The 25,621-nt window shown below is 52.4% G+C and overlaps 1 protein-coding gene across 3 annotated transcripts; it reads right to left on the bottom strand.

Annotated features, from left to right (window-relative positions):
* Positions 1–699: 699 nt before the first annotated feature.
* On the bottom strand, positions 700–22,361 carry PGC (progastricsin). 3 transcript variants are annotated; one of them, XM_032463051.1, is made up of 10 exons: positions 22,105–22,361; positions 8,875–9,759; positions 7,234–7,384; positions 6,747–6,864; positions 5,703–5,821; positions 5,011–5,210; positions 3,653–3,775; positions 2,938–3,085; positions 1,830–1,928; positions 700–997 (listed from the first exon to the last, which is right to left on the bottom strand). In XM_032463051.1, exons 2-10 carry the CDS (start codon positions 8,931–8,933, stop codon positions 842–844), a joined length of 1,173 nt encoding a protein of 390 aa, XP_032318942.1. In that variant the 5' UTR covers positions 8,934–9,759; positions 22,105–22,361; the 3' UTR covers positions 700–841. The 3 variants fall into 3 exon arrangements, with proteins under 3 accessions (XP_032318942.1, XP_032318941.1, XP_006190704.1); XM_032463050.1 differs by having other exon boundaries at positions 21,933–22,361; XM_006190642.3 differs by lacking the exon at positions 22,105–22,361 and having other exon boundaries at positions 8,875–10,042.
* Between the last annotated feature and the right edge of the window lie 3,260 nt (positions 22,362–25,621).

The following is a 25,621-nucleotide window of genomic DNA, read 5'->3' on the forward strand; positions in this document are numbered from 1 at the left end:
GAGGGACAAGACCTCTTGCTCAGTTGGTTAGAACAAATGGGCTTGATTTTCATGTGATTCAAGTAGCTATCCCTCTTGTCCATGGTTGAGAGGTAGCCCTTCTTCAAAGACAGGCCCTGGGACACAGGGATCTGCGTGAAAATACGATCAGCTGAAGACCTTCTGAAGCCCTCCTGGAAATAGGCTTTGGTGGCATCACTCTCCTCCCTAAGGGACCCACGACTGTTAGAGGTGCATGTTGGCATCCAGCCTTACTCTGAAAGCTCCTCTGCAAACTTGATCACAGATAGAGAGATGGAGGCCTAAGATTTGGGAGGCACTGGACCCCTAATTACACTGTTAGTGGACATGCATGGGGTAACTCTGGAGGCTGTTTGGTAAATTAAGCAGCAGAGCATTTTAATTTGTCCATCACAAAGGAATACCCTGCCTCAATGCCACTGCTCCCACTGTCATCCCTCCCTAGAGAGAAGCTGTGAACAGACGCCAAACTCTGGAGGGTACAGAGCCCATCCCTAAGCCCTACCTTGTGCCCCATTTCTCTTAGAATCTCAGTGACCCCCTGGAAACCTCACAACTCAAGGAGAACATGGTCCAGCACAGGCACATTTGCCTCTGACTCTCATTCTCCCCATTCCCTGAGACCAGGAGCTGCCTTACAGACTACAACTGCCCTCTAGAAACACAGGCTGGCCAACGTGGAGAAGAACTATTTATTGTTAGAGAAAGTCCAGAGTCCAGAGAAGGAAGGCTGAATGCAGAGCAGAAGCACAGAGAGAAAGCCCCACGTGGGGCAGGGGGCTGAGAGGGAGGAGGGAGCCCAGGCGTCCAGGCCCTGAGTCTAGGCGGCAGTGGCGAAGCCCACCCTGTTGTTGCTTATGTCGTAGACGGAGTAGTAGGATCTGAGGAAGACGTCCCCGAGGATCCACAGGGGCTGGCCATTCTGGGAGGGCAGGTAGGTGACCTCGACCCCCATGGTGCAGTAGCCTTCGTCATTCTGTACAACACAGAAGAGCAATAGTTGTTCATCCACTCACACATGGACAGGGCGCTGCTCAGCCCTGAGCCCCAGGCCAGGAGCATAGATGCAGAAACAGGGGAGCCAGAGTGTCTGCCCTTGAGGGCTCGCAGGCCAGCGGAGCCCCCAGAGCCAGGGCTGGTGGGAGGATTTCTGGAAAGGGTGGGTGCAAGCTCTGCAGGGTCTTCTCTCCCTGAGAGCCCATGGCCTCCCTCCTGCTCCTGATTTGGAGCAGGTCAGCCTAGTGGTAAAGCCTTAGAGACAGACCAGCTTGGATTCAAACCTTAGCTTCACCCTGACTAGCTGTATTGCCTTGGGTCGGTTACTTAACCTCTCTGAACCTCCAAGTTTTTTGTTTGTTTTGTTTTAATTTTAGTGGAGGTACTGGGGATTGAACCCAGGACCTCGTGAATGCTAAGCAAGTGCTCTGCCACTGAACTATACCTACGCCCCTGAACCTCCAAGTTTTTACTTGTAAAATAGAAATTAGTATCTCCCTTATTGAATGTGTGAGAAGGAATTGGGATAAGGTAGGCCAAGGGCTTCACTCAGTGGCTGACCTTTGTAAGCGCTCGACAAACAGCCTAGTGCCTCTCCCCACTAATTACTAATAATCATTACTGTAAATAATATTTCACAGCCTTGTTCCAGAAAATGGGGTTTAGAATCAATGAGTGGGGAAAATAAATCAATGTTGCAAGGAGTCAGGAAATGGGGCAAGGTAAGGAGACTGAGCATTTGTGGCTCCCCACCCTTCCCTCCCACCCTGCTCGTGTCCCCGCTGGCTCAGCCTGCAGGGGCCAGGACTTACATTGAGGATGTAGGAGGAGGGTGGCAAAGGGAACTGCACACCACTGATGATGAAGGTGAAGGTGGGCAGGCTCTGAGTGTTGTTACAGTCCACAAGAAACTGCAGAGAGGAACGGGGGCCCAGGTTGCTTCATCTCCGACCTGAGAGCACCTGCCAGCCCCATCACCTCAGCCCCTCTGTTCCCAGGCCTGAGCCCCAGGCTTGCTTTTGGACTGGAGGTTGCAACACCAACACTGCTGGCATTACACATGAGGATTCACTTACAGAGGGTGGGATTTGGGGAGACCCAAGCATCTTTCCCACTCCAAAACATGGTTCTTGCCTGAATTTCCCCCAAGAGAGATTGTGTGCTTTTAAAACACATAGATCTATGCAGAGGGATAAATTGGGAGTTTACAATTTGCAGATATTAACTAATATATATATTAGATAAATAAATTGATAAACAACAAGTTCATACTATATAGCACAGGGAATTATATTCAGTATCTTACAGTAACTTGTGAAAAAGAATATGAAAACAAATATATGTAGGCTGTACACCAGAAATTGACATAACACTGTAAACTGACTATACTTCAATTAAAAATTAAAATTAAAAATAAAATAAAATAAATAAAACGCATAGGTCTATAGAAAGCATAGCCCATTAGTCCTCCAAAGTTAATGGGAATGCATTAATTAGGCAAACACTTTGGTGGACTCAGGACAGGACAGGAATTAGGGAGCATTGCCCTGTGGAGGTAAAGGAGATGTGGACTGAAGGATTATCCCTTGTCACTCACAGGCTTGGCTCCATATTCTAGTTATTTCACTCTTACCACAAAGCCTGGTAGGTATTTAACCTGTTTCCTCTGAGGGGCAGAAGCTCAGAGGAAATTCTGCTTAGTAATCACCTCCTTATATCCCTTTAGCACAAGCATCTGCCCCCTTCAAGCCACCAGTCAACCCCCAGCCCCAGTCATCCCCAGGCCCCCACCTCCAGTGCCTTGGGGTAGCTAGAAACATGGAGGCCAAGAATCAGGCTATTCCTGTGCTCCCAGGAGAAACCATAAATGCCCCCTGGCTGGCCTCTCCTAGGGAAGGGGCCCTCCTCCACCACACACACCTGTCTGTACTGGTCCTCCTGGGCTCCCGTGGCCTGCAGAAGGGCACTCATGAACTGCTGGGGCACGGTGAGCAGAGACGTGCCGGTGTCCACAATGGCTTGGCAGCCCTGGGAGCACCAGCCAGAGGTCTGATCGCCAATGAGGAACCTGAATGGTGAGGAGATGGGTGGCCTTAGGACCTCCCAGCTCAGAGCATCTGGGGGCTCGGCCTTCCCACACTGAGGGAGAAACAGAATCAAGGTGCACCTCAGAAAGGTAAGAACTATGCAGAGGTCAGTCCAGCCATCCCCCTGCCTCATACCAGAGTCCGTCGAAGGCCACCAAATGGCCACTGAATCTCTTTCTAAAAAGTTCCAGGGACAGTCCTAGAAACACTGAAGACCAAGACTACTGATTCATTGCAAGTACTTGGAGCAAATTAGTCCCCCCTGCCAACACACCCCAGTTTCTAATCTCTAAGCCCTTCGGGTTGGACTACAGGGTCTGAAATGTCTGGGATTCCAAGTCCTGCCCCTTCCTTTATTGTCCCCACCCCACCTGTCTTCTCCAGGCTGAGCTGGGCTTTGAAATTCCAGCCAAAAGTCTGTGAGGGTGCAGGCCTCTGGGGTCCTCTGTCCCGGCCCTCCAGCGGTACCTGGATGTGTGCATGTGGCATGAAGTGCCTCAAAGCCTGCTCGGAGGAAGACCACGTCCCCAGGCCCACTGCAGACTCACTCCTCAATGCCAATCTGCCAGTACAGCTCCTGAGTGACGGGGGTCCAGTGGATCTGCCCCGTGTACAAGCTGTTGTCCACACCCCCAAAGACAATTGCTCCCCCGTCTTGAGAGCTCTGCTGGCTGCAGGAAGTAAAGTGAAAGGTGAATCAGGGAGTGGCTGTGGAAAAGGACTTCTCTCTTGAGCAGTCACACTCAGAGGGAAACAGAGGTCCTGCCCTGGCTCCAGAATGGGACTCCCTCAGGGCAAGGCTGTGTCTCCCCTCAGGCTGGGGCTCCCTGAGGACAGGGCTGTGTCTCCCCTCAGACTGGGTTCCCTGAGGGCGGGGCAGTGTCTCCCAACCTCTGACTGCAGCTCCCAGGCTGGGCCCTTCAGAATTCCTTGTGCCTCAGGTTCCTAGATGCTGCTGCTCCACAAAGTGTTGCATCTGGGGAAGCTGCTAGACATCTGGCCCCTGCCCTGCCCCACACCGCCTTCTCCTCTCCCTTTCACTTCATGCTGCTGGTGGAACGCAACGGGAGCCTGACTCGGGCCTGGCTTATTATTTTCCTCCTGGATTTGGAGGGAGGTAGGGCCCGGGAGCAGGGGAGGGCAGGACCTCCCCTGTTAGGCAGCAGTGAATCTGGTGTGGAACTGGGCCGAGCGCCTAAAGGCTAAATTCAGAGTACTTGTCAACAGAGGTGGAGAATCAGTCAACAACACTAGGACCAGGATAATACTGTTGAAAGTCAGATCGAAGTGACTAAGCCCCAGAGAATAGATGCTGACTGTCTCTAGAAGATGGTTGTCTAATTCTGGAGAGGAAAGAAGGAAAGTCCATCTCAGGCCGCACCCTCAACCCCACCACCCAGCTCCGGAGCCCATCCATATGAATAACTATGTTTGCTTGTGTTTGTGGTGAGGGTAACAGCTCGTGAGGAGTTCATGGTGGACCTAGCCCGGAGGACTCCAGGGCCTGGCTAGAACAATAGATCAAAAGAGATGAAGCAATAGATAACTACACAAAAGAAGTGTCCAGGTAGAAAACATTTGATCAGAAGGAAATGAGCTCACTGGGGCTCTGGGCAGGAGGCAAACCCAAGAGGTACAAAGAATCAACAGCAATACTCAAAGCAGGGTTCAACCAGAGAAAGGAGCAATTCTGTCCTAGCCAAGAAATGCAAAGAGGAGTCCGAGTAGGCTGGGGACAGATGCAGGGGTGGGGCAGAGTGGGGGTGTGGGGAAGTCAGAGGCCCAGGAGGGAAGGCCCTGCCAAATGCCTGCTAGGAGGCCTCCAAACCCCAGTGTTGAGCCTCAGCCGAACAGGACTGTGGGGGGAGTGGGCTGGCAGCGGGGGGACCACCAGGCAGTTCCTTACCTGCTGAGGTAGAAGCTGAAGACTGGGCAGGTGAGGGCGCCCTCCTGCAGCATGCCCTGCAGGGCGGTGGTGGCCCCATCCGTGGACAGGGCAGGGTAGGCCATGCCCATGATACCATCGAACGTCGCATAGAGGAAATTGGTACCCGGCTCATTTTCACTCAGGCCGAACTCCTGGTTGGGGACCTTGATGTCATGGACCTGGAAGAGGCACAGAGGATGGGAGGTGGTGAATGTAACTCCACTCACCTCCCCAGACTCCTCCCCAGGTCCTGCAAGACTCTTCTCCAAACCTCCCACACCTCTGCTTCTTCCCTTCTTGGTAGCTTTGCCAGAGCCACATTCTATTCTGAGAAGCCTTCCCTGACTGCTGTAGCACCCCTCAACCCAATCTTCTCCTTCCCTAGGCTTTAAGCTCCTTAAAGAAAAGGACCAGGTTGTCCCAATCATGGTGGTGTCCTTGGTGCCTGGCACTTGATGGCCCTCAGGGAGGGTTCAGTGTGTGAATAGATGAGCCCTTATTGTACTGATTTCCTGGCCTGTACAGTAGAGCACTGGTGTTTTTCCATATATTTCAGGGTCCCCAGCTAAGTCTCCCCATCAGACTCTGAGACCTGTGAGGTTAGAATCCAGCTTACAGCCCCAGTCTACCTTCCCCACGTCCTGGGGTCAGGAGCGGCCAACATCACTCACCATCAGAGTGTCATAGCCAAAGAAGCCGGTGAGGCTGCCACTGCCGTACTGCAGGGAGAAGGCCTGCCCATTGGTAGAGTAGGTGGAGGACAGGCTAGGGTTGAAGCGTGTGTGGCTGGCTGCAAGGGAGGGAAAGTTCAGGATGTCAGGCTGGCCTACTTTCAGGCCCGCAGAGCTGCCCACTTGTCTTGCAGCCTATGCTCACACCCTGGGGCCTCAGCAACCCCCAGCTACCAAGTCAGGTGGTGGCCAGCACTGGTAGGCCCACAGGAACTGGCCAGCCTTGACCCCAAAGTCCTCTCTGACTTAGAGAACCCTGGGATGCCCTAGGACGGTGACCTCCCTGTGGGCAGTTTGCATAGACTCTATCTCTGTCTTCCTGGCCCCTAGCAGATCTCCTGACACTCGGTGAGTGCCGAGAAATTGCTCACCAGATGAAAGAGTGAATGAACCTCCAGGGCATTGGTGCATTCCCTGACCCTCGTCTCACCCCTGCCGTTGAGAAGCTGGCCACAGCGGGATCCTGAGATAGTGTAGGGTGGGGCCAACGAGGGACTTTCTGGGCCAGAGTAGTCAAGACTCAACCCCCAAGGCTTTGGCAGGGAACAAGGCAGCCTTGGGAAGTGAACATCTCCTGTCTCCAAATACAGCCTTAGGAAGGGGGACCACATCTATATTGTTCTCCCGTGTCCCTTGGAGATGCTCGGTAAGAACTTAGTAAATAGTGGGGTGGAGTAGAATAGAAAGAAAGTTGTAGAACAGAGTGGGATGGAATGGAAGAGCCCAGAACAGAGTGGAGTGGGCAGGGCTGGGCTGGAGGAGGTGAAGGAATATATATTGGTGAGTAGGGAAGGCAGAGGGGCTGCCCAGCTCCATGGACAGCTTCTTCCTCTGGCTTGGGCATGCTCAGTGGCCCTGGACAAGTCCCTGGTCCTTTCCAGTACTGAAGCACCCACAGCAGTCTTTATGAAGAGCAGCCCTTCCTCAGAGGGTGTCAGTGCCCGGCCCTGCCCGCCACCCTCCCCTGCCCGGCCCGGCACTCACTGCAGGCCTGGCTCTGGCAGTAGACAGAGGGCACCCACAGGTTGGAGGAGCCAGTATCAAAAAGGACCAGGAAGTTCTGTGGTGGGGTCCCGATGCTGATCTCACCAAAGTAGGAAGCCTAGGGGTAGGGGGCGGGGAGAGGGCATGGGGCAGGCTGTTAGCTCCGGGTTGGGGGATCTAGGGACAGGCAGGCCCAGCCTCTTCCACAGGCAGAGCAGCAGAGTGGCCAGCCCCGCCCCACAGCCCACACCAGACGTGGGAGCCAGAGCCTGCCCTCCACACTTGCCCAGAATCCACAGACCCCCGGTCCATGCCTGCCCGGGGCAGCCGCAAAGGTCTGTCAGCCTGGCAGGTCTGAGAGAGGGGGGCAGGCCCCAGGGGCCGGGTGGGAGGGTGCAGAGAGGAAGGGTGCAGCTCACAGCCCTGGCCCAGCCTTCAGCCTTTGGCAGCAGGGAGATGGGGAGCCCCAGAGAGGGTCAGAACTCACATCCATGTAGGCCATGGGCTCAGAGACCACGCTGAAGTCACTAAAGCGGTACTTCTGGACGGGGTCATACTTGTGGGTCCTCAGGAACTCCTCCAGCAGGCCCTTCTCCTTCATGGTCTCGCGGACGGACTTAAATTTCTTCAGGGGGACTCTGCGGAAGGCCTGGGATCAGTGCAGGGCCTCCCTCTTTCCTACATCTCTAATACCCCAATCTCTCTCTCCTTCTCTCCCTCTGTCTCTTTCTACCCATCTCTAACTGCATGCCTCAGGCTTCCTGCCACTCTGTCCCTCTGTCTCTTGTATGTGTCTGTGTGTCTCCCTCTTTTGGCATTTCTGTCTCAGGCTGTCTCTCTCTGTCTCTTTCTCTCTCTGTGTCTCTTCCTCTTTCTCTCTCTTTCTCTTTCTTTCAAAACCCTTCTCAGGACTTGCTCTGAGATTCAGAAAACAATTCCTTTCACCCATGCATGTCCCCAGCCCACCCGAAGGATCTTCATCCCACCCTGGTCCCTCACTCTCAGGTATCCCATGAACTCTTTCCCAGGAAAGGGAGAGGGACATCCAACATCACCCTTTGCCGGGTATGTGAATTTTTTAAAAAGGTTTTAGAGATGGCAAAATTCACCCCAAAGAGAGTCCTCTTGTGTGGTGGCCCTCAGGCACCTGGCACCAGCTGAATATGTCAGAGCGTGGGCTCAGGGGAACAGCACTAGACAGGGACTCAGAAGACAGGGTCCTAGTTCTGCACCTGCTGCTAATTGTCTGGCCTGGGGCTAATCCCTGCTCCTCTCAGGACACTGGGACACCGAAGGAATTGGCCTGAGTGGGCTGGAGCCCAAATCAGCTCTGGAACTAGAACTTGTGAATTATCGGTTTCTGCCCACGTCCTCCCAGTCCTGCCTGCTGCCACTGCCTAGAGGGCTCTGCGGGCCCACCCAGGCCTCGCTCCAGGCTCTGGAATTCCTGCTTCTTTCACTTCCTTCCCCATCTCTTCCCCATTCCCTCAAGACTCTGCATTCTCCGGAAATCTCTACTAAACCCATTCACCTTGAGCTATGAAGGCTGATAGTAGCTTCATGCCACCACTGTGAACTAATTGGCCTATTAAAGAAGTTTCTGAGAAGTGCCATCTCTTCACCAAAAAAAACAAAAACAAAAACAAAAACAAAAACCTCTCTTTAGTGATGGAATAGCAGGCAGTGTGGTGGGCCGAGAGCCCTCCTGATGTCCTGTGAGCCGTGCCACCCCGACACCTCAGCGTGTAGAGTTTACATTACTGGGTGTTTCTGCTTTGATGATTTTGGCATTGGCCAAATAAATTGAGGGCCTTAAGGAAACTTTTAGCAAATATGTCCCTCTCCAGATAATAATCGTACCAGCCGTCCAGGGTCTGCTTGGGTGGTAGCCACCCCTACTCTCTCTGTTTCAGGTCCATCTTTTCTCATCAGTAGGGGAAAGGATGGTGCTTCTCCCTTTGACTGGAGCTTTGCTGAAGACAGAGGCTGTATCTCCTCCCACCTCTGAGTCCTATCCCACACTGACTCAGGGAGCCTCCCCTGCCCCTGGCAGGAATCCCAGAGCAGAGGAAGTTCTCCCCTTGCAGAACTCCAGTCTCCTGCCCCAGCAGCCAGGCCCCAGACTCACCTGATCAGTGTTGCCTCCAAGAGCTGGAGGCAGCCCAGAGCCACCACCATCCACTTCATGATGCTGATTCCCAACTGGCCGCAGCGGCGAAGTTGTGCCGTCACTCACAGTGAGGGCCCGAGTAATACTCCTTCCTCCTTTATACCCCCGGGACCCAGCCCAGGCCCTGCCTCCCTGCCCTCGGCAAGCATGACCTCCATCCTGGGCGCACCCTGGGCTCCACGTATCAATTGTTTCTCTGTTTTCTCTTGCGACGGTGGCTGCAAAGGACTTTTCATCTTATTGACTTTTCAATCCAAACATGGAGGCCAGGAGGTGCCAGCGATAAGAGAACAAAGTCTCCGTAAGATGGAGCGGCAAAGATCACTCCTCGTCCGGGAACCAGAGGTGTGATGTGGGCATTTTGGGGTGAGGGCCAGAGGAGGGTAGAGTGAGGGCCATATGATCTGCAGACAAGTACTTCTGACATTTGGGAACAAAAAGCTCTGTTTTGTGGGCACTGTAGGATGTTTAGCCGCATCCCTGGCCTCTACCCACCAGATGCCAGCAGCAGTTCCCCAGTTGTGACAACCACAAATGCCTCCAGGCCTTGCCAAATGTCCCTTTCAGGAGCAAAACCATTGAGGATCCCTAGTCTATGGGTGATTCACTCAGAGTTTCTGATTCAAGTCCTCGTTCCAGCAAGCATCCCCAAGTCCCTGAGGGATGCAGATAGCGGTGTCTGGGGGATGATGGGGTCAGTAGCTAAGATAATGGTAATGATAATGGAGTAACGGAGGTGCTGAGAGTGATGCCGATGGTGGTGATGATGGCGGTATTGTTAGCGCAGGGCTGGATCGCCAGTGGCTGAAATCAGGGCTGTTTGGGGAAGCTTTGGATGCTTTCCTGGTTAAAAGGAGAAATTTGGAGAAATTTTTATTCTAATTCAGCAAATGCTCAGGACATACCCACAGTGTAAGCTGCACTGGTTTTTAGTTGTGCCTCTCGCACTAGTCTGGAACAGCAGGAGGCCTGGGCAGGGGCACGGGAAGAGGGGACATGCAGGCCCCTGCTTCTGTTCCTCATCGTCTCTCTCCTTCTGTCCCACTGCATCTCTGCCCGTGTCTTTAGTTCTCCTAAAGTGCCTCTGTCCCCCATTACCCCGGCCCTTGTTGCCCTTTCTCCTGCTCCCAAGCTTGATCTGCTGTGTCCTCAGTCCCTCCCCCTCGGGTCCTCCCTGATGCCCTGCTCCAAGTTTCTCATTGCCTGAGGTAACCTGGAGCTGGCCCAGCATCCTCTTACCTGGCACAGAAGAACTCTCCATTTTGGGATGAGTGAAAAAAGTCCCCATGCCAGTACACTCTCTGCCACCTTGTACCCCTCACTCAGGGCTCCAAAGAGATTTGTCAGGCCCTTGAGCCCCAGGCAGAAGGCCAAAACCAGGCCTGCCAGTGGAGACTTTCCATTCTGGCAGGCCTGTCCAGCCACTGCCCAGCCAGAGCCCCAGAGCCTCCCCGAGCCCTGTAATGGAGGATGGCGGGGGCACAAGCAGTCTGCCTGGGCCTGGCACACAGAGAAAGAGGTACCGGCCTGATTGTGTCTCAAGGACAAATCAGCTCCCTGCATTCCTCCCTGAAGTCTCCAGGGGCACGTTGGACTTGGGTGGAAGGCAAGGTAAGGGGGGAGTGCTTTCCCTGGGGTGGAAGAATCTGCAGATTTGGAAGAGTAGGCAAAAGAAAGTCATAGGATCCTTGGAATCATGCCACATCCTATATTCATAGAATGAATATAGCAGAATCCATGGGGTCCCCTAAGTCTTATGAGTCCAACCAGACTCCCCAACATGGGCCTCCAAGGACCCTTTCCTTATCTGGAAGGACACTAGGAGTCTGATGACTGTAGGCTAACTGTCCCCAAATTCCAGTCACATCACATCCCTTCTGCGTAGCCCTGGCCTACTGCATTGAGCCAGGGCACCCTGTTTGGCTACCAGGCCCTGGAGCTCAGCAGCCCCTGCCTATCCAGCCTGACCTGACAGCTCGGTGTCCCCATACAACCCAAGTCCTTGTCTTCCCTGGACTGCACCACTATCCACCAGACTCCCCTTCCTGGAATGCCCACTTCTCTTCCTTCTACGTGTCCATGTTCTGCCCATCCTTCAGGACTTCTCCTCCTAGAGCCAGGGATGCGCAGAGTCTGAGGAAATCTTAGAAGTCATCCAGAGCTACCTCCCACCAAGGACAGGAAGCCTGACCTACTGGCTCCCCACCAAATTTGTCATCTACCCCTAAACACTGCACACCCAGCTGGGGCCCTCCCATTGGTGACGGATCACACCCTGTCTAGGATCGGTTTCCAGTTGTTTCCAGAGGTATATTTCCTCACTCCATAGACTAGAAACTTCTAAAAGGCAGAGACTGCAGCTCTCCCCTCCCTGTACCTGGCCCAGAGCTCAGGAAATCCTGAGCAATAGATGGAGCCCATGGGATTGTTCTCCATGGGGCTTGATTAGATCTCCCTCATCCCAGTATACCAGGGCTCCGATTTCCACCCCATGCTCCAAAGGGATTGTGTCAAAATCCAGGGGCTGGGGTCCTCTCATAGTGATGATCTCCCAGGAAAGAGGCATTTTCTCATCACCTCTGGTCTCCTCTCCTTCTAAGCACCACCTCTCTCAAAACACATCAAAGCCTCCCTGGGACCAAATAAATAAAATCCAAACCCATCACCCTGGCCTTCAGGACACACTCAGTCGGGCCCCTCCCTGCATGTCCATGCTCATCTTCTACTTCTAGCCTATACACGCTCTGTGCTCCAGTCATCACGACCTCCTCACTTGCTCCCAAGGAGGCCTGTTGTTTTTGAACCCCCATGCCTTTATCCATGCTGGCCCTCCACCTGCAACACCTTTCCCGAGCATCTCCACCTGCAAAATCCCCTCATCCTTCAAGACCCAGTACGAATGCCACAAAGCCTTCCCTCCTGTTCCCACCCACTCTCAAACTGGTCCCTTCATGGAGGACTTTGCTTTTCCTCCCCTTATGGTATTTATTTTATACCATCTTCTATCCCAGTGACTTGCCTTAAATCCCACCACTTGTCACCAGAAGAAGAGGTTTTTTCCCTCACATGGCTCCTTAAACAGCTCATTCACCTTTCAGAGTGACTATAAAAGTGACACTGGTTGCTGGGCGTGTCTCAATGAGATGACAGCTACTAGCATGCTCACTGCAACTGCTAATTCTTCATCCATGGCAGGCATCACTAATCAAACAGATCACTCTTGCCCATGGTGTTGAGACATGGCCTTAGGATTCTTCCCAAACTAGTGCTCCACACCACCATTCTCAGTCTTGAAATGACAATTCCCAAGTCCGTTAATAGAGGTGTTTCTGTTTTTTAAATTCTGGATACAAAATTTCATTTTGAATTCTATACATATACCACTTGAAAAAAATTCAAGGCAACTTGAAACTACAACTCTCTGCACCATTCTAAAGGACTAAATTATCTTCTGGCTCTTAATGTACACACTTAGATTTTGACATTGCTGTAATCAGTTTGTAAATGCTACTTCTGCTCTTGTTACTTCAGATTACTACGTACACACTTCCGAGAATTGAGATAAGCCATGTTCTTACCACGTTCAGTGGCTGCACAGTGCTCTAATATCTCGGTAGCTAGCATTACCTAGCCCTATTCATGTGGGTTGATTCTAATTTCTCATTTCCATCAGAGCGCTTGGGCACAAACTGAACATCAACCAAAGGAAGAGAGTAGTGAAGTTCTCATCACCCGAGTCATTCAAGCAGAGGCTAAAGGAGCACTTTTCGAGGAACACTAGAAGAGGGATCTCTTGCAGTGGGTGAGATGGGGCCAGGGGTCTGAGTTCCTCTGTCTATTCTGATCCCTGCGGTAAGTTCACAGAGCTAAGAGCCCTCGCCTCATCTCTAGGGACAGGCATTTTATAAACCTTACATCTTTGGCAGCTGTCTATATAAATTTTAGGTACAGAGTCCGCTATCAACTTGGTTTCATAGTTTTTTCCTTACATTTTGTTTTATATTTACATCATTAATTCAATCAAACCTACTGGGGACAAACTGGATCTGAGGGTTTTTTTTCCAAGTTCAAGGATTTATGCTTTTTTTTCCTTTTGATATAATTTTTGACTTACAGAAAAGTTACACAGTACAGAGAGTTCCTGTATACCTCTCATCCAGAATCCCCTAATGCTAACATCTTACATCATAGCCATAGTACACTGATCAGACCCAGGAAATTAACCCTGATCTAATACTATTAACCAATTTATAGACCTTATTTCAATTTCACCAGTTTCCCCACTAATGTCCTTTTTCTGATTCAGGATCCAATCTGGGTTCCCATATTACATTTCGTTTTCATGCCTTAATCTAATCTGTGACAGTTCCTTGGTTTTTCTTTGTCTTTTATGACCTTGCTACTTCTAAAAAAGCACTCATCTGTTATTTTTGTAGAATGTCCCTCAGTTTAGGTTATTCTGATGTTTCCTCATGATGAGATTGAGGGCGTGCATTTTGGAGCAGAAGCCACCGAGGTGATATACCCTTTTCAGTGCATGATCTCGGGAGGTGCATGATGTGGGTGGGTCTTATTACTGGTGAGTCAACCTTAGTAACTTGGTTACAGTGAGGTCTACCAGGTTTCTCTACTCTACAGCAACTATCTTTCCCTTGATAATGAATAAGTGTCTTCTGAGGAGACACTTTGAGACCACACAAGTATCCCGGGTCTCATCATTCTTCTGCCCACCAATTTGAATATCTGTTATTGGTTCTTACCTGCAATAGTCATTATTGTGATGCTTGCCTAACGGTGTTTTCTATTCCCATCATTCCTTCTACATTTATTAATTAGAACTCTACTGTAAGGGAGAGTTAGGTTCAAGGTTTTAAAATAGGCTTTTCCTCCCCTACCAAAATACCCCATCATTGAAGTTGTGCCAGGCAGGGTACTTTATATTTGTTTAATCAGACAACCTCCCCAAAACCCCACAAGGTAGGTTACCCTATCCCCATTCCCCAGAAAAGTCCATTTTATGCATCTATACCTCAAATAGCTGGAAACTGATCTCTCTGTGTATAAATGGATAAATAGCCAGATTGTTGTTTTCTCTGGTCTATTGATTAATGTACCTTTGCTAGCAGACAACAGCTTCTTATCTGGCTTAGGTTGAAAGGGGATGCTTTGGATGGATGGCAAGGTGTGTCATACTGCAGCCCAGCTGCAGGAAGGGGAAGGATGGGGCAGAGCCTCGGGATCAACTGGAGTCTGGGATCCAAACACCATCAGGACCTTTGCTTCTCATTCTTACTTCCTCTCTCTCTCTCTCACTGTAGGCTGGATTTCTCCTAACTGGCCACTGCAGCTGAGTTTTACATTTCCAGAGAAAGAATGAAACCAAAATTCCCAAGAAAGCTCTCTGGCCCCTCTTCGGTTAGGTACCCACCCCTGAACCAACCACGTGTGGCCAGCTGGCAGAGCCCTGTAGGAACGTGGCAGCAATCTCAGGAAGCATCTTGAAGAATGTAAACAGGATAAGCTCCCAGAAGAAGTAAGGGATGTTTTGGGGCAAATAACCTCAGAGATGTCCATGCAGATTTATTTCTGATGAACTCTGGGCCTTCCTTCTAACTCTTCATTCCCCTCTCTCTGCACGCATTAAAGAATGTGATGGTGACATGTGATATGGAATTGACTTTAGAAGATCAATCTCCACCACTGGCTGACCCTTTGACCCCGACACTTAAGTTACCCTTTGTGAGCCTGAGTTTCCCTGACTGTAAGACAAGGTTAGTCGTCTGCCCCTCAGGGTTGCTGTAATAATCCAATAAAACCATGGTTATAAAAGTGCTAGCACATAGCATGCCCTCCATAAATACCAGCTGAGTTAGAATCTTTTTCTTTAAATCGGGCAGAGGGCTGGGGGAAGGGACTGAAGAAGAAAATGGACCTTTGGGGAGGTCTGATGGTGTTCCGGTCACGTGGGTCTGTGAGAAGTCAGTGAGCTCTGTACTCATGATACATGCACCTTTCTGTATGTATGTGTATTAAGCCTCAAGTGAAAGTTTTCTAAAGTCTTTTAGAAGGAAGAGAAGCAAGGAGACAGAACATCTGTCCTCAGAGATTCCCCCAAAGGTGAAGTGGGGAGGCAGTCCTTGCTCAGGGAGTCCCAGGCCAATGCAGACACTGCACATCCATCCGTGATAGCACTGTCGACCTCAGCAGAGAAGCAGAGATGACATTAGGGGCAATGAGGATGAACATGTCTTTTCTGCATAGCTGTGTACTGATTATAATAGATTTCAGCTCAGATGTGTATCAGATTCATCACAGCCATGATTTCATAGGTGTCCGTGACACCCTCCTAACCGACAAATGTCAGGAAGCGGCAGATTGCAGCCTGAAATCCTTGTCACCGAAGAGTGAGTTTCCCAGGCAGGCCACTGTGCAGAGGGTCAGAGTCTGCAGTTACCTGAGGGCCCGGGGGGGGGGGGGGGGGGCCACCCTGGAGACTAGGTGTCAGATTTCTCCCTCCCCTCCTCCTCTCCAGCCCTGGGCCCCACAGGGAGGGGCAGTCTCCTAGATGTGAAATCTAGTCAGAAACTCCCAGCCTGTTCTTCCTACCAAAGCACTGCCCAGAGGTGGCCATTTCCATTTGACAGGTGGGAACACTGTGAGCACAGGGTCAGTCATCCTGCCTAGTGGGGGCTCCCTGTCTGGCTCTGTCCACACTGCCGGCTCAACCTCCTCTTGAACTACTGTCCCACATCTCCAGAAATGGCACCTTGCCCAAGCCGGAGAGCTGGCAGGGAGACTTGGCGTGGCCTCTCCCGCATCCCCACATCAGCAGATTCTAACCAGTGGCCACATGCAGATAATACAAAAATCATCAGGGTGGTATTTGAATGACATATTTGGGACCCAATGACCTATACTGAGTGGGCATGAAAGTCAAAGTGATCTGACCCCCCTCCATTTAACCCAAAGGCAGAGCCTATAGCTGCTTCATTTGGGGTCTCTCAGTGCTCAGTCCTGAGAAACAGAGTTTGGCTGGAATGAGTGAAAATATGGGGGCTCCCTAGCTTCCCAGAAGGCGTGCCTCTGACCAGGGACTTAGGCAGAGCCAGTCTATCTAGCAGCGGCCAGGCCCACCTTGTTGTTGCCCACAACACAGATGGAGTAGCAGACCCTCAGGAAGATGTCGTCAGGGAGCCATAGGGGCTGGCTGCTCTCTGAGAGCAGGTATGTGGGCTGGAACCCCCCGAGACCATTACTGCACTGACCTGGAGGAAAGGAGTGAAGCTGTTAGCAAGTAAGTCTCATGGGTTAAGGAAAAATCTGAGCTCTGAAATCAGAGAAGACTAGGTTCAAACCCCAGCCCACCTCTAGCTGGCTGTGTGACATTGGGCAAATCACTTAACCTCTCTGAGCTTCAGTTTCCCCATCTGTTGAGGGAACAGGATAATGTGATCCATTATTGTGTTCTGCGCAATGAATACAAGTTAGGCAAGTGAAGAGAGTGAGAAAAGAATATTTCTGGTAGGCAAAATAGCATGTGTAAAGGACCTCAGGTAGGAAAGATGCAGTGATAGGGCCAGTGAGGCTGGAGTATAGTAGAGGGGCCCACTAAAGGAAACAGAGGCCTAATCACCAGAGCTGAGCCCTTGAGACTTTTTTTTACCACAACCCACAGCTAAAAATACAAGTTACACTATAGCCTTATGTACACATACATACAATATATAACTAAAACAAAAGCTTCACCCCCATGAAAATTCTAATCCATAGTACATGTAATGAACACTAATTTTTCTACTCTATTGATTTCTAAAGTGCTAGTTTCAATCAACTAAATTGATTTCTAATGAGTTATGAGCTGTAATTTGAAAAACACTGATCTCTATGGCATTGAGCACATCTTGCACTTTTAGCTGTCATTTCATACATAAGCAATTAATCACGGGTGTTCAGAAAGAAGGGTGGTGTCTCCTCCCATCTTTGTGCCCCCCTCAGTGGAGAACAGAAGATACTAAATGTATATTTATTAATTAGGAGCAAGTTCGAAGGCTGGGAGAGAAGGGGGGCCCAGCCCACAACATTTGGAGGTTTGAGTAATCTAAAGAGGACCCACTGTCCGCCCTACATCTTGGGCCAGTGGAATGGGGACAGCCCACACGTTTTAAGTGCCAAGTCTCGGGTTTAAGAAGGGGCTGAGTGACCACTTGTGGGAATGATGGTGGCACTCATTTCTAGGACTATCATGAGAGCTTGAAGAACGAATATACACAGACCCTTGGCTCTGCACCTGAACCAGAAACAGTCACCAGCACTTACAGGGTGCTCAACCTGAGCCTAGCCCTGCTCTAATGGCTTTATATCCACCAGTATATTTAATCTCACCAGGAGCTTATGAGATAAACACTGTATTGTCTTTATTTTACAGATAAGGAAATAGAGGCTCAGAGAAGCTAAATGACTTGCCCAAGGTCACAAAGCTCAGAAGTGATAGAACAAAGATCCCAATGCAGATGGATGGGACCTCAACCACTACACATTTTGCATCTCAGAAAGCTCTGGATAAATGGTGGTACCTGGTATTACCCTTGTGGAAGAGGTTCCTGGTATTACAGCTAAGATCTTATGCAAATCTGATGTCCCAGAACTCTATGGGCTACAAATGTGCTCCCTTCCCACCTGGCCCCCTGGGGCTTTCCCCCAAGGCCAGGTACGGAGAAGGGGGAGGGAGATGGGGAGAATCACAGGGATGAGGTACTAAGGGCCGAGGGGGGAAGTGGTTGCCTTTGATGATGCAGGTAACAGTGGGCAGGCTCTGGCCACTGCTGCGGTTGGTGACAAACTGAAGAAATCATGAGGGAGGCGGAGACGGGTGGTCAGAATCTGCTCCCCCAGGGCTCCGGGGGCAGAGGTAGCTGGTCCCACAATCCAGAAATCCACCCTGCATTCAAATCCTTCCCCGCCTTGTCTTCCAACCTTCCAACCCTCCTCTTCCCCGCCCGGCAGGTATTTCCCCAGCCCTGATAAATGCCCCAGTGAAGGCACCAAGACGGAGTCCAAGCAAGTAGGGCAGAAATATGAGGAAAGGGCTGTTGCTGGGGGAGCTTTTGAGGGTGAGGGGGCAGGGCAGGGAGATTAAGCAGCTGGCAGGTAAATGACATACAAACCCTCAGGGGACTTGGAAGAAGCCCCTCAGGTCAGTGTCCTTTGACTTCCCAGTGACAGTGGATTGGGGGGCCGGGGCCGGGGGTTGCCTCCCTCTCCTCAGCTGTTACCTAAGACCCTGATAAGCTATGTCAGCTGACCTAGAATCTTCTCAGGGACAATGATGAGGGAGATGCCTATGTCCATGACAGCCACGCAGCCCAGGGAGCACCAGTCAGTGACCTGGTTCCCTACAGACAACCTGCAGGAGGAGCCATTAGAGGTCAGAGGTCATGCCATCCCTCCCCCCTCAGCCTTCATGCAGACTCTCCCTCTTAGCCCTCTAAGCCCAGGTCAGTCCCCGGGTCTGCCCTGGGCTGGGAAAAGCCCTGTATTTTTCCAAAAGAAAGCCCCCCAGGCCCCCTCCCTTGGTGGGGGAAATGGGATTTGAATCTCCCTACCCTTGGAAGGTGATCTCCAGTAACCCGGGCAACCACAGGGCTCCAGGAGACCTCGCCTGTGGACAGTTGGCTGTTCTCGCCCCCAAAGGTGACTTCTCCCGTGGTAGTGTCATCTTGTCTGGTGCAGACCAGAGACACCATCAGACTCTGGAGGAGGCAGCTGCAGGGTGACTAGACCCCAATTTCTGAGCTGACCCCTCAGGCCTGTTCCTCTTTGCCAGCCTCCTGTTCCTCTTGTTCCCCCACAGCCCCTGGCTCAGGGTGAGGCTTCTAGCCAGATGGCCACAAGCTCCTGTCCATAATGGTCGATCATTTGAAGAGCAGAGGAGGCAGCTTCCAAGTAGCAGGGGTGTCTCGCCTGGTGAGACAGAAACTAATCGTGGGTTCTGGAATCAGGCTCCATTTTAAAAAGCCATTCATGCCTGTGGCAGCCCCACTGCAGAGATGGAAGAGGAGGCCAGGCCCTTTATCCCATCAAACTGGATGCTTTAGAAGTGGTTTCCTGCCACATTTGGCTCAGGCCAAACCCGTGGTTCGTGATGGCCAAGCCCTGGATCTGCCTGGATACAGGAGGAGAATGTCCCTGGGGATGGCTCTCCAGAGGCCTTAGCCCTGCAGCTTCCCTCAGCAGGAAGGAGGCTAGACTCCCAGCTCACCCCTGCCCTGGCCACCGCCAGTTATTTGATGTCACCGTGTGGAAGCCCAGGACCCTGGTGACAATGCAGGTCCTGTACAGCAACAGAAGCAGTGGCCTCAGCAAAGAGTTAGTCTGTAGAGGGCTGCTCAGGCTGGAAGAGCGTGTGCTTGACCGTCGGGAGCAAGGACTGGAGATCAGGGCTCCTGCTCCCTCCCTCTCTTCTCACTTCCACATCACCCTCTCTAGTCCCTGCAGGGAACCCCTGTGACTGCCCTGTGACACTCAGGACAGTCTGGACTTTCACCGGAAATAAGGGCACCCACAGGTTGGTGGAACCCATGTCAAAGAAGATCATGAAATTCTGAGGAGGGGTCCTCATGCTGATGTCTCCATAGAAATACATCCGCAAGGGAGACTATGTCTTTGAGAATGCTGGGCCTCAGGCCCCCAGGGACACATAGGCTCTTGGATCCAACCTCCAACAGCTCCCTCAGGGCCTGGCTTGGACTCTTATACATGACTTCCCAATTGTCTTGAATCTTTAAGGTACCTCCCCTCTGACTACAGCTGAGGGCAGTGTTATATCTCCTCCCTCAGACTGGGATTCCCTGGGGACAGAGCTGTGCCTCCCCTTAGACTGGGGCTCCCTGAGGACAAAGGTTGATCCCGGTCTCTGACTTGGGCAGGATACTGGGGCGTGTGGGCTGGGACAGGGTCTGAATTGAATTGCTTGGGCCAGGGAGGCTGGGAGAGCTTTCAGGGGAAAGGCTACAAGGCGGCAAAGTGTGAGACCCTTAGTACAAGCGAGCCGGGTGGGGTTTGGGAGCCCAGTGCGTGACTACACTTGTACAAGAAGACACAGAGTCTCCCAAATGTCCTTGTGTGGGATGCCTACGAAAGGGCAAGGGGCTGCCAGGAGATGAGGATAACTTCAGAGCCTCCCACCGTGATTTTAGTTCCCCCACTCCCTACATGATGCCCTGTGCCCGGTCTCTCCACATGCAGACCCCCTCATGCAAAGTGCCTTTCAAACCAGGGGTCTCATCCCAGCAGTTGATGGTGAAGTCAATCTGATAGGTCCTGAAGAGGGTTCTTTTTAAAATGCTACTAACTAGAATAGAATAAATCAGAGTGCAGAGTTTAGACAACATGGCTATGCAGGGCTTTGTGTGTGTGTGTGTGTGTGTGTGTGCGCGCATGTGTGATGCAAAATGCTGAAAGGGCCCCTCGCTCACACTGTCCAGGATGTATACTCAAAAACACACATACACATGCGGGGATGCGCTTGCATGTCCCTGGGCTGCACACCAGCTTCTGCTCCCTGACAGACACAGCCGTTTGTCTCCACCTGTCCCGACACGCTTTCTTCCAAGCTGGGCGACAGGAAGACCTCCCACGCTCCGCCTCCATCCCGTCCCTTCTCCTCCCCTTCCTTTTCCCCTCCTCCCTCTTCCTCCACATGGTTCTCTGCTCTCCTCTTCCTCCCTCCTCCTCCTCCCTGCCCTCCTCCTGGCTTCCCCTCATCACTGGTTCTGTCCCCTCTAAGCCTTTGCCAAGAGGTAAGCTGCCCAGGACCCCTCTCAGCACAGTGTCTGAACCAGGGAAAGCCCCTCTGTGTGACTGCATTTCCCAAGGTGGAAATGAGGACTAGTGGTTTGACTTTAGCACAAGACAATCAACCTCAGGCCAGTCCCAACTGCCCTGTTCATGGGGTCACCTTGTGCATCTGCACCGCCTCCCTCAGTCCCCCCCTCCCCCAGAGAATGGCCTACCTGGCAGTAGGGGCTGGAAACTTCCAGATACTCCCTAATGTTCTTGACCTGTCTATCCTTTAAGTCCCCAGGCCGGTCCAGAGGGGCCAGGAACCTGTGCTCCTGTGCCCTGTGTCCTCCTGAGACCCTGCACGGCCGGGGGAGGGCAGACAGGCTGTAGGGAGGTGTTAATTGGATGGAGCTGGACTTGGCCACAGACCAGGTCTCCTTGGGTGGGGAGTGCTGGGGTTTGGGGATTGGGTGGCAGGGAGGGGAGTCCTGTGTCCCAGACTGAGGCATATCAAAGGCCAGAGGATCTAATCATTGGGGCTAGATAAGGAGCAGGAACAGGGCCTGCTCCAAAAGTCCCAAACCAAACACTGATAATGGGTTCAGGAAGCTCTGTAACCTCTCGCACCCCATGGCCCCTAATCAGGCCTCAGATAGACAGGTGATTTTGGTCCCAGGGCCGTGGAGCCAGGGCTGGCCCCAGCCCAGATCCCGGCCCACCTAGTTTGGGTTCTGGAAAGGTGGGCCTGTGAGGGCCAGTGCAGAGCCTGCCAGGACTTTCCCTCTGCTCAGGGATCCTCCAGTGGGACACCTAGGGGCAAGGTGGGGGCCAGGGATCCAGGCCAGGGAGCTAGGGACAGGTGGCCTTGGGAGGGACCCCTCTTGGCAGGTACTGACAGACACCCCAACTCTCCCCCACATCCTGGCATCTGGAGGGCTTGGCTCCTGTTCAGGCAAACCAAGGCCTGGAGCAGGAAAGGAGGCCCCAAACCTCAAGGGGTCCTCGTGCACCAGCAGTGATGGAGGGGAGAAAGGACTCAGAGGCCTGGATACTCACCAAAGCCACCCCTATTCCTCTCCTGGCTAAACATCCCCTTTCCCAGATTCTGCAGGGGTCTGGAAGGGATCTGGCTGAACTTGGTCCAGCTTCCTGCCAAGTCCGGGCACACCCCACTCAGATTCTAGAAAGCTGAGACCATGATCTTGAGGCTCCAAGAGGATTTCTGAGGGACTTACCTTTGTCCCCTTATAGGAGAAGGTGTCACCACTGCTCAGCGCTGGCCCAAGCCGCCAGTGGCTTGTCCTCCAGTCACTCTCTGCCTATATGGGTCACACTCTCTGTGCTGAGCTCCCCCAAGCCCGCTCTGGACAGGAGCACCCCTTCCCAGTTGCATCGCTGCCGTCTCACCTCCCGAAGTCCCCGGGGTGGGACGGGGGCTCAGCATCCAGGTCACCCCGGTCGCAGGTCCAGCAGGCACAGGAGGAGCAAGGTGGGCCTCTGCGAGGCCTGGCCCAGCCGTGCGCTGGTGGAGCCTCAGCTCTGAGTCACAGTGCCCAGAGGACCCTGCTCTTTAACCTCCGGCTCCAGGGATGGGTCACTGTGTCAAGGGGCATTCTCTCAGGCCTCTGCTGAAATTTGTCCCTCCTCCCCCCACATTCCTTTCTCATTCAGTAAAAGGCATCCCTCCCTGCAGGGCCTGGATAAGGAGCAGGCCCCAAACCTCAGAGCCCTCCTTAATCCCTCCTGTCCCTTTCCTACCCCTCGCCACCCCACCATTTCCCTGGCCAGTGCCCTTGGGTCTACCTCCAAGAATATATCCCACATCTGTTTTCCTCTCTCCTTTTCTCCTGCCACCAATGGGCTCCAAGCCACTGTCATTTCTCCCCTAGATTACCTCAACAGCCCCCTTGTAAGTCTCCCCACTTCTACCCTTTCCACCCACCTCCTGGCCCCCTATCTCCACACAGCAGCCAGAGCCATCCCATTAGAACTCAGATCAGGTCTCCTCTGCTCCCAAGCCTCCAACAGCTAATCCAGTGGCCTCCCCAGCACACAGGATCTGTGTGTCCCGGATCCTCCCCCTGTGTCCTCTTCCCCAGCCCCCTCCCCTTCCCCGCCTCCAGCTGCACCAGCCTCCTTGGGCCTTGTCACTTTTCCTGAACCTTACAGGGCCTTCCCCCTTGCTGTTCCCTTTGTCTGTGCCTTCCTTTCCTTAGCTGTTCACTTAGTCTTCGTGCCGCTCAAACCTCTGCTCCACTGTCACCTCCCCAATAAAGTCTTCCCTGGCCTGTGGCCCATTCCTGCCACTCAATCACATTGCGCCTTCTGCAGTTTCTTCCAAGCTTCAAAACGGAACTAACTTGTTCATTTAATTAATTAGCTGGTTAATCATCTCACCCTCCGGAGAATGTAAGTTCATGAGGGCAGATCCTATTCATCCTGATGACTGCTGTGTCCCCACCCATCGCCGTGCCTGGCACATAACAGGCACTCAAATATTTGTTGAGTGAGTGAGTGGCCAGGTGAATGCCCACACCTGGTCTGATCCGAGCCCCACAGCAGCCCCCTCCCATCACATGCAGGCCCGCGGCTGGCTGTTCCACAACCTACTAAGTGTAGTCGCCTCTGCCTCCCCCTTCCCTGACCATCCCGTTCCTGCCCCACCCACTCCTCTCCCCTAAACCCCAAGCCCGCAGTTTAATTTCTAGGGTTCACACTTGCCCTTCCTCCCCACCATGGTCCACTTTCAGCCGGCCTCCCCACATCATCTGGCTGTTGCTATGACAACCATAGTAGAATGAAGCTTGGGCCTGTGTCAAGCACCCACTGAGCACTTCCTGTGCATTTTCTTATTTAACACACAATGGCATTGTCGGGTAAATGTTATTTGTTTCCCTTAATAAATAAGGAAACAGGTTCAGAGAGGTTGAGTGATCTGCCTGAGGTCACACAGCTTTCAAATGACAGAGATATGTGTTCTATCATCCTGTCTTGTGTGAACCTCACTTCTCCAACTAGAGAGTGAGCTTTGGGGAGATGGGACTTTGTCAGGACTTAGCCCCCATGACCCAGATTTTGAAGCCTGGACCCGCCGTTGTGTCCAGTGAAGGCTTGGGAAATCAAGGCCACCATATTTGTATGAATGTGCATGGTCCCACCCAACCCCAACCCTGATATAGCAATACATTGATAGATTCCTTAGGCCCTTTCATCCCAGGCGGAAAGGAGCTAGTAAGGAAAGAGGCCACCACAAGCCTGTCTGGGCCAGAGAGGCAAGGCAACTCAAAGAACACCTAGAAACATCCCTACCCCCACCCAGCCCAATGCCCGATGCCCTCCAGCCACTCCTTCCAGCTCTGTTCAAATCTCCTCTCAAGTCCTCCGCAGACTGCCCGGCTCTCCCCAGCCCAGGCAACACGCAGTCAGGATTAGAGGTTTCATTGCTTTTACATTCCTCTTCCCAGAGTCAGAGTCCTCAGTTCCCCATCTCGTCACCCCCACATTTTGTCCCAGCCAACTCTTTCTAGAATCTTCTCACCCAGAGGGGAACCAGGCCAGGCTACAGGAGGGGAAGATGGAGGGAGGCCATGGGACCCCCAAGGGACCAGGCCCCCGCAACTAAAGGGGCTGACAGGAAGGAGGAGAGACAGCTGAGGAAACACCCCTGTCAATCAGCAGGCACTGGGTGGGGTTAAGGTGACCCCCAACCCCCCCTCCACTGCTCATTAGCTCAGTCATTATATTAATAATCCCTTGAGAATAAGCATAATGACAGCGTACACCTGGAGCACGAGTGATGCTCTCCTTCACCTGACCTCCCCCCAGCCCCTCTCCACAGGCATCCACCGGGCCCTGGGACAGGAATGTGCATTCCCAGAGAAACAGCCCAGAGAGGCCAAAAGGGGGGTTCAGCTGGTGAGTGAGGCAGGTGGTCGGAAGGCTTCCTACCAAACATGGGCAGGCAGAGCGGGCAAAAGGAGAGCTAGGCTGAGAACCCCACATGCCACAGCAAACTCTTGTGACCCATGGGAAACCCCTTCCCCGCCGCCATCTCTGCTCTCCCATCACCTCCAGGTTCACAGCGAGAGCTGGGGCCTCTAAACTCCAGGACAGACCCAGATAAACAATAAGAAATGTCAGCTAAATGAATGGACAGCTTGGAATTTGATTTAACAAACCAAGAACTCTAATATCAGGTGGCCACTAAGGGGTGAGGAACACTGTGGAAGTTACTGGCTGGTGTCGGCCAGCTCTAAGGCCCCAAGAGCAAGAAGGGCCAATCACGTGAACGCTAACTCAGGCAGAAGTGTAATGTCTCGAACAAGGATGGCATTGGGCTGAAGGAAGGTGAGGGTCAGGCCTGGTCAGTTCTGTGTCAAACACAGAGCACAGAGCACAGAGGGCTGGACAGAGGGGAGGATACCTTTCTCGTTATGCAGGAAGGACCATGTTCAGGTGAAAATACCTGCTGTTTACTGTGCACTTATACGGGCTCACTGCCACGGCTCCTGCTGGGAAGACATCCTCTTATTTGCTCCTCACAACAATTTCATGGTGGAGGGACTGTTCTTAACCCTGTGTCACAGAGGAGGAAACTGAAGCATGAAGAGGTCAGGTTGTTAGTAAGTGATGATGCCAAGTTTCGAAGTTCAGCTCCCTTGGCAGAGAGGCTAGACTTAGTCATGTGTGGGTCCGTGAGCAGAATGAGGACCTAACAAGGGACAGTATTAGGGACATCATAAAAGACTCGAGTGGAGGGAGCACTTGTGAGACAGTGAGCTCCCCATCCAGGACATGTGTGAGCAGAAACCTGAGAAGCTTCTCCAGGAATCCTGTCAAAAGGATCCCTAGGTGGGCCCCAGCTCAGTTGATCTATGAGATTCCATCCTGGACTCTGTGATTCCGTAAACACAGAGCCCTGGGG

The sequence above is a fragment of the Camelus ferus genome, chromosome 20, assembly GCF_009834535.1.
Source record: "Camelus ferus isolate YT-003-E chromosome 20, BCGSAC_Cfer_1.0, whole genome shotgun sequence".
NCBI lineage: Eukaryota > Metazoa > Chordata > Mammalia > Artiodactyla > Camelidae > Camelus > Camelus ferus.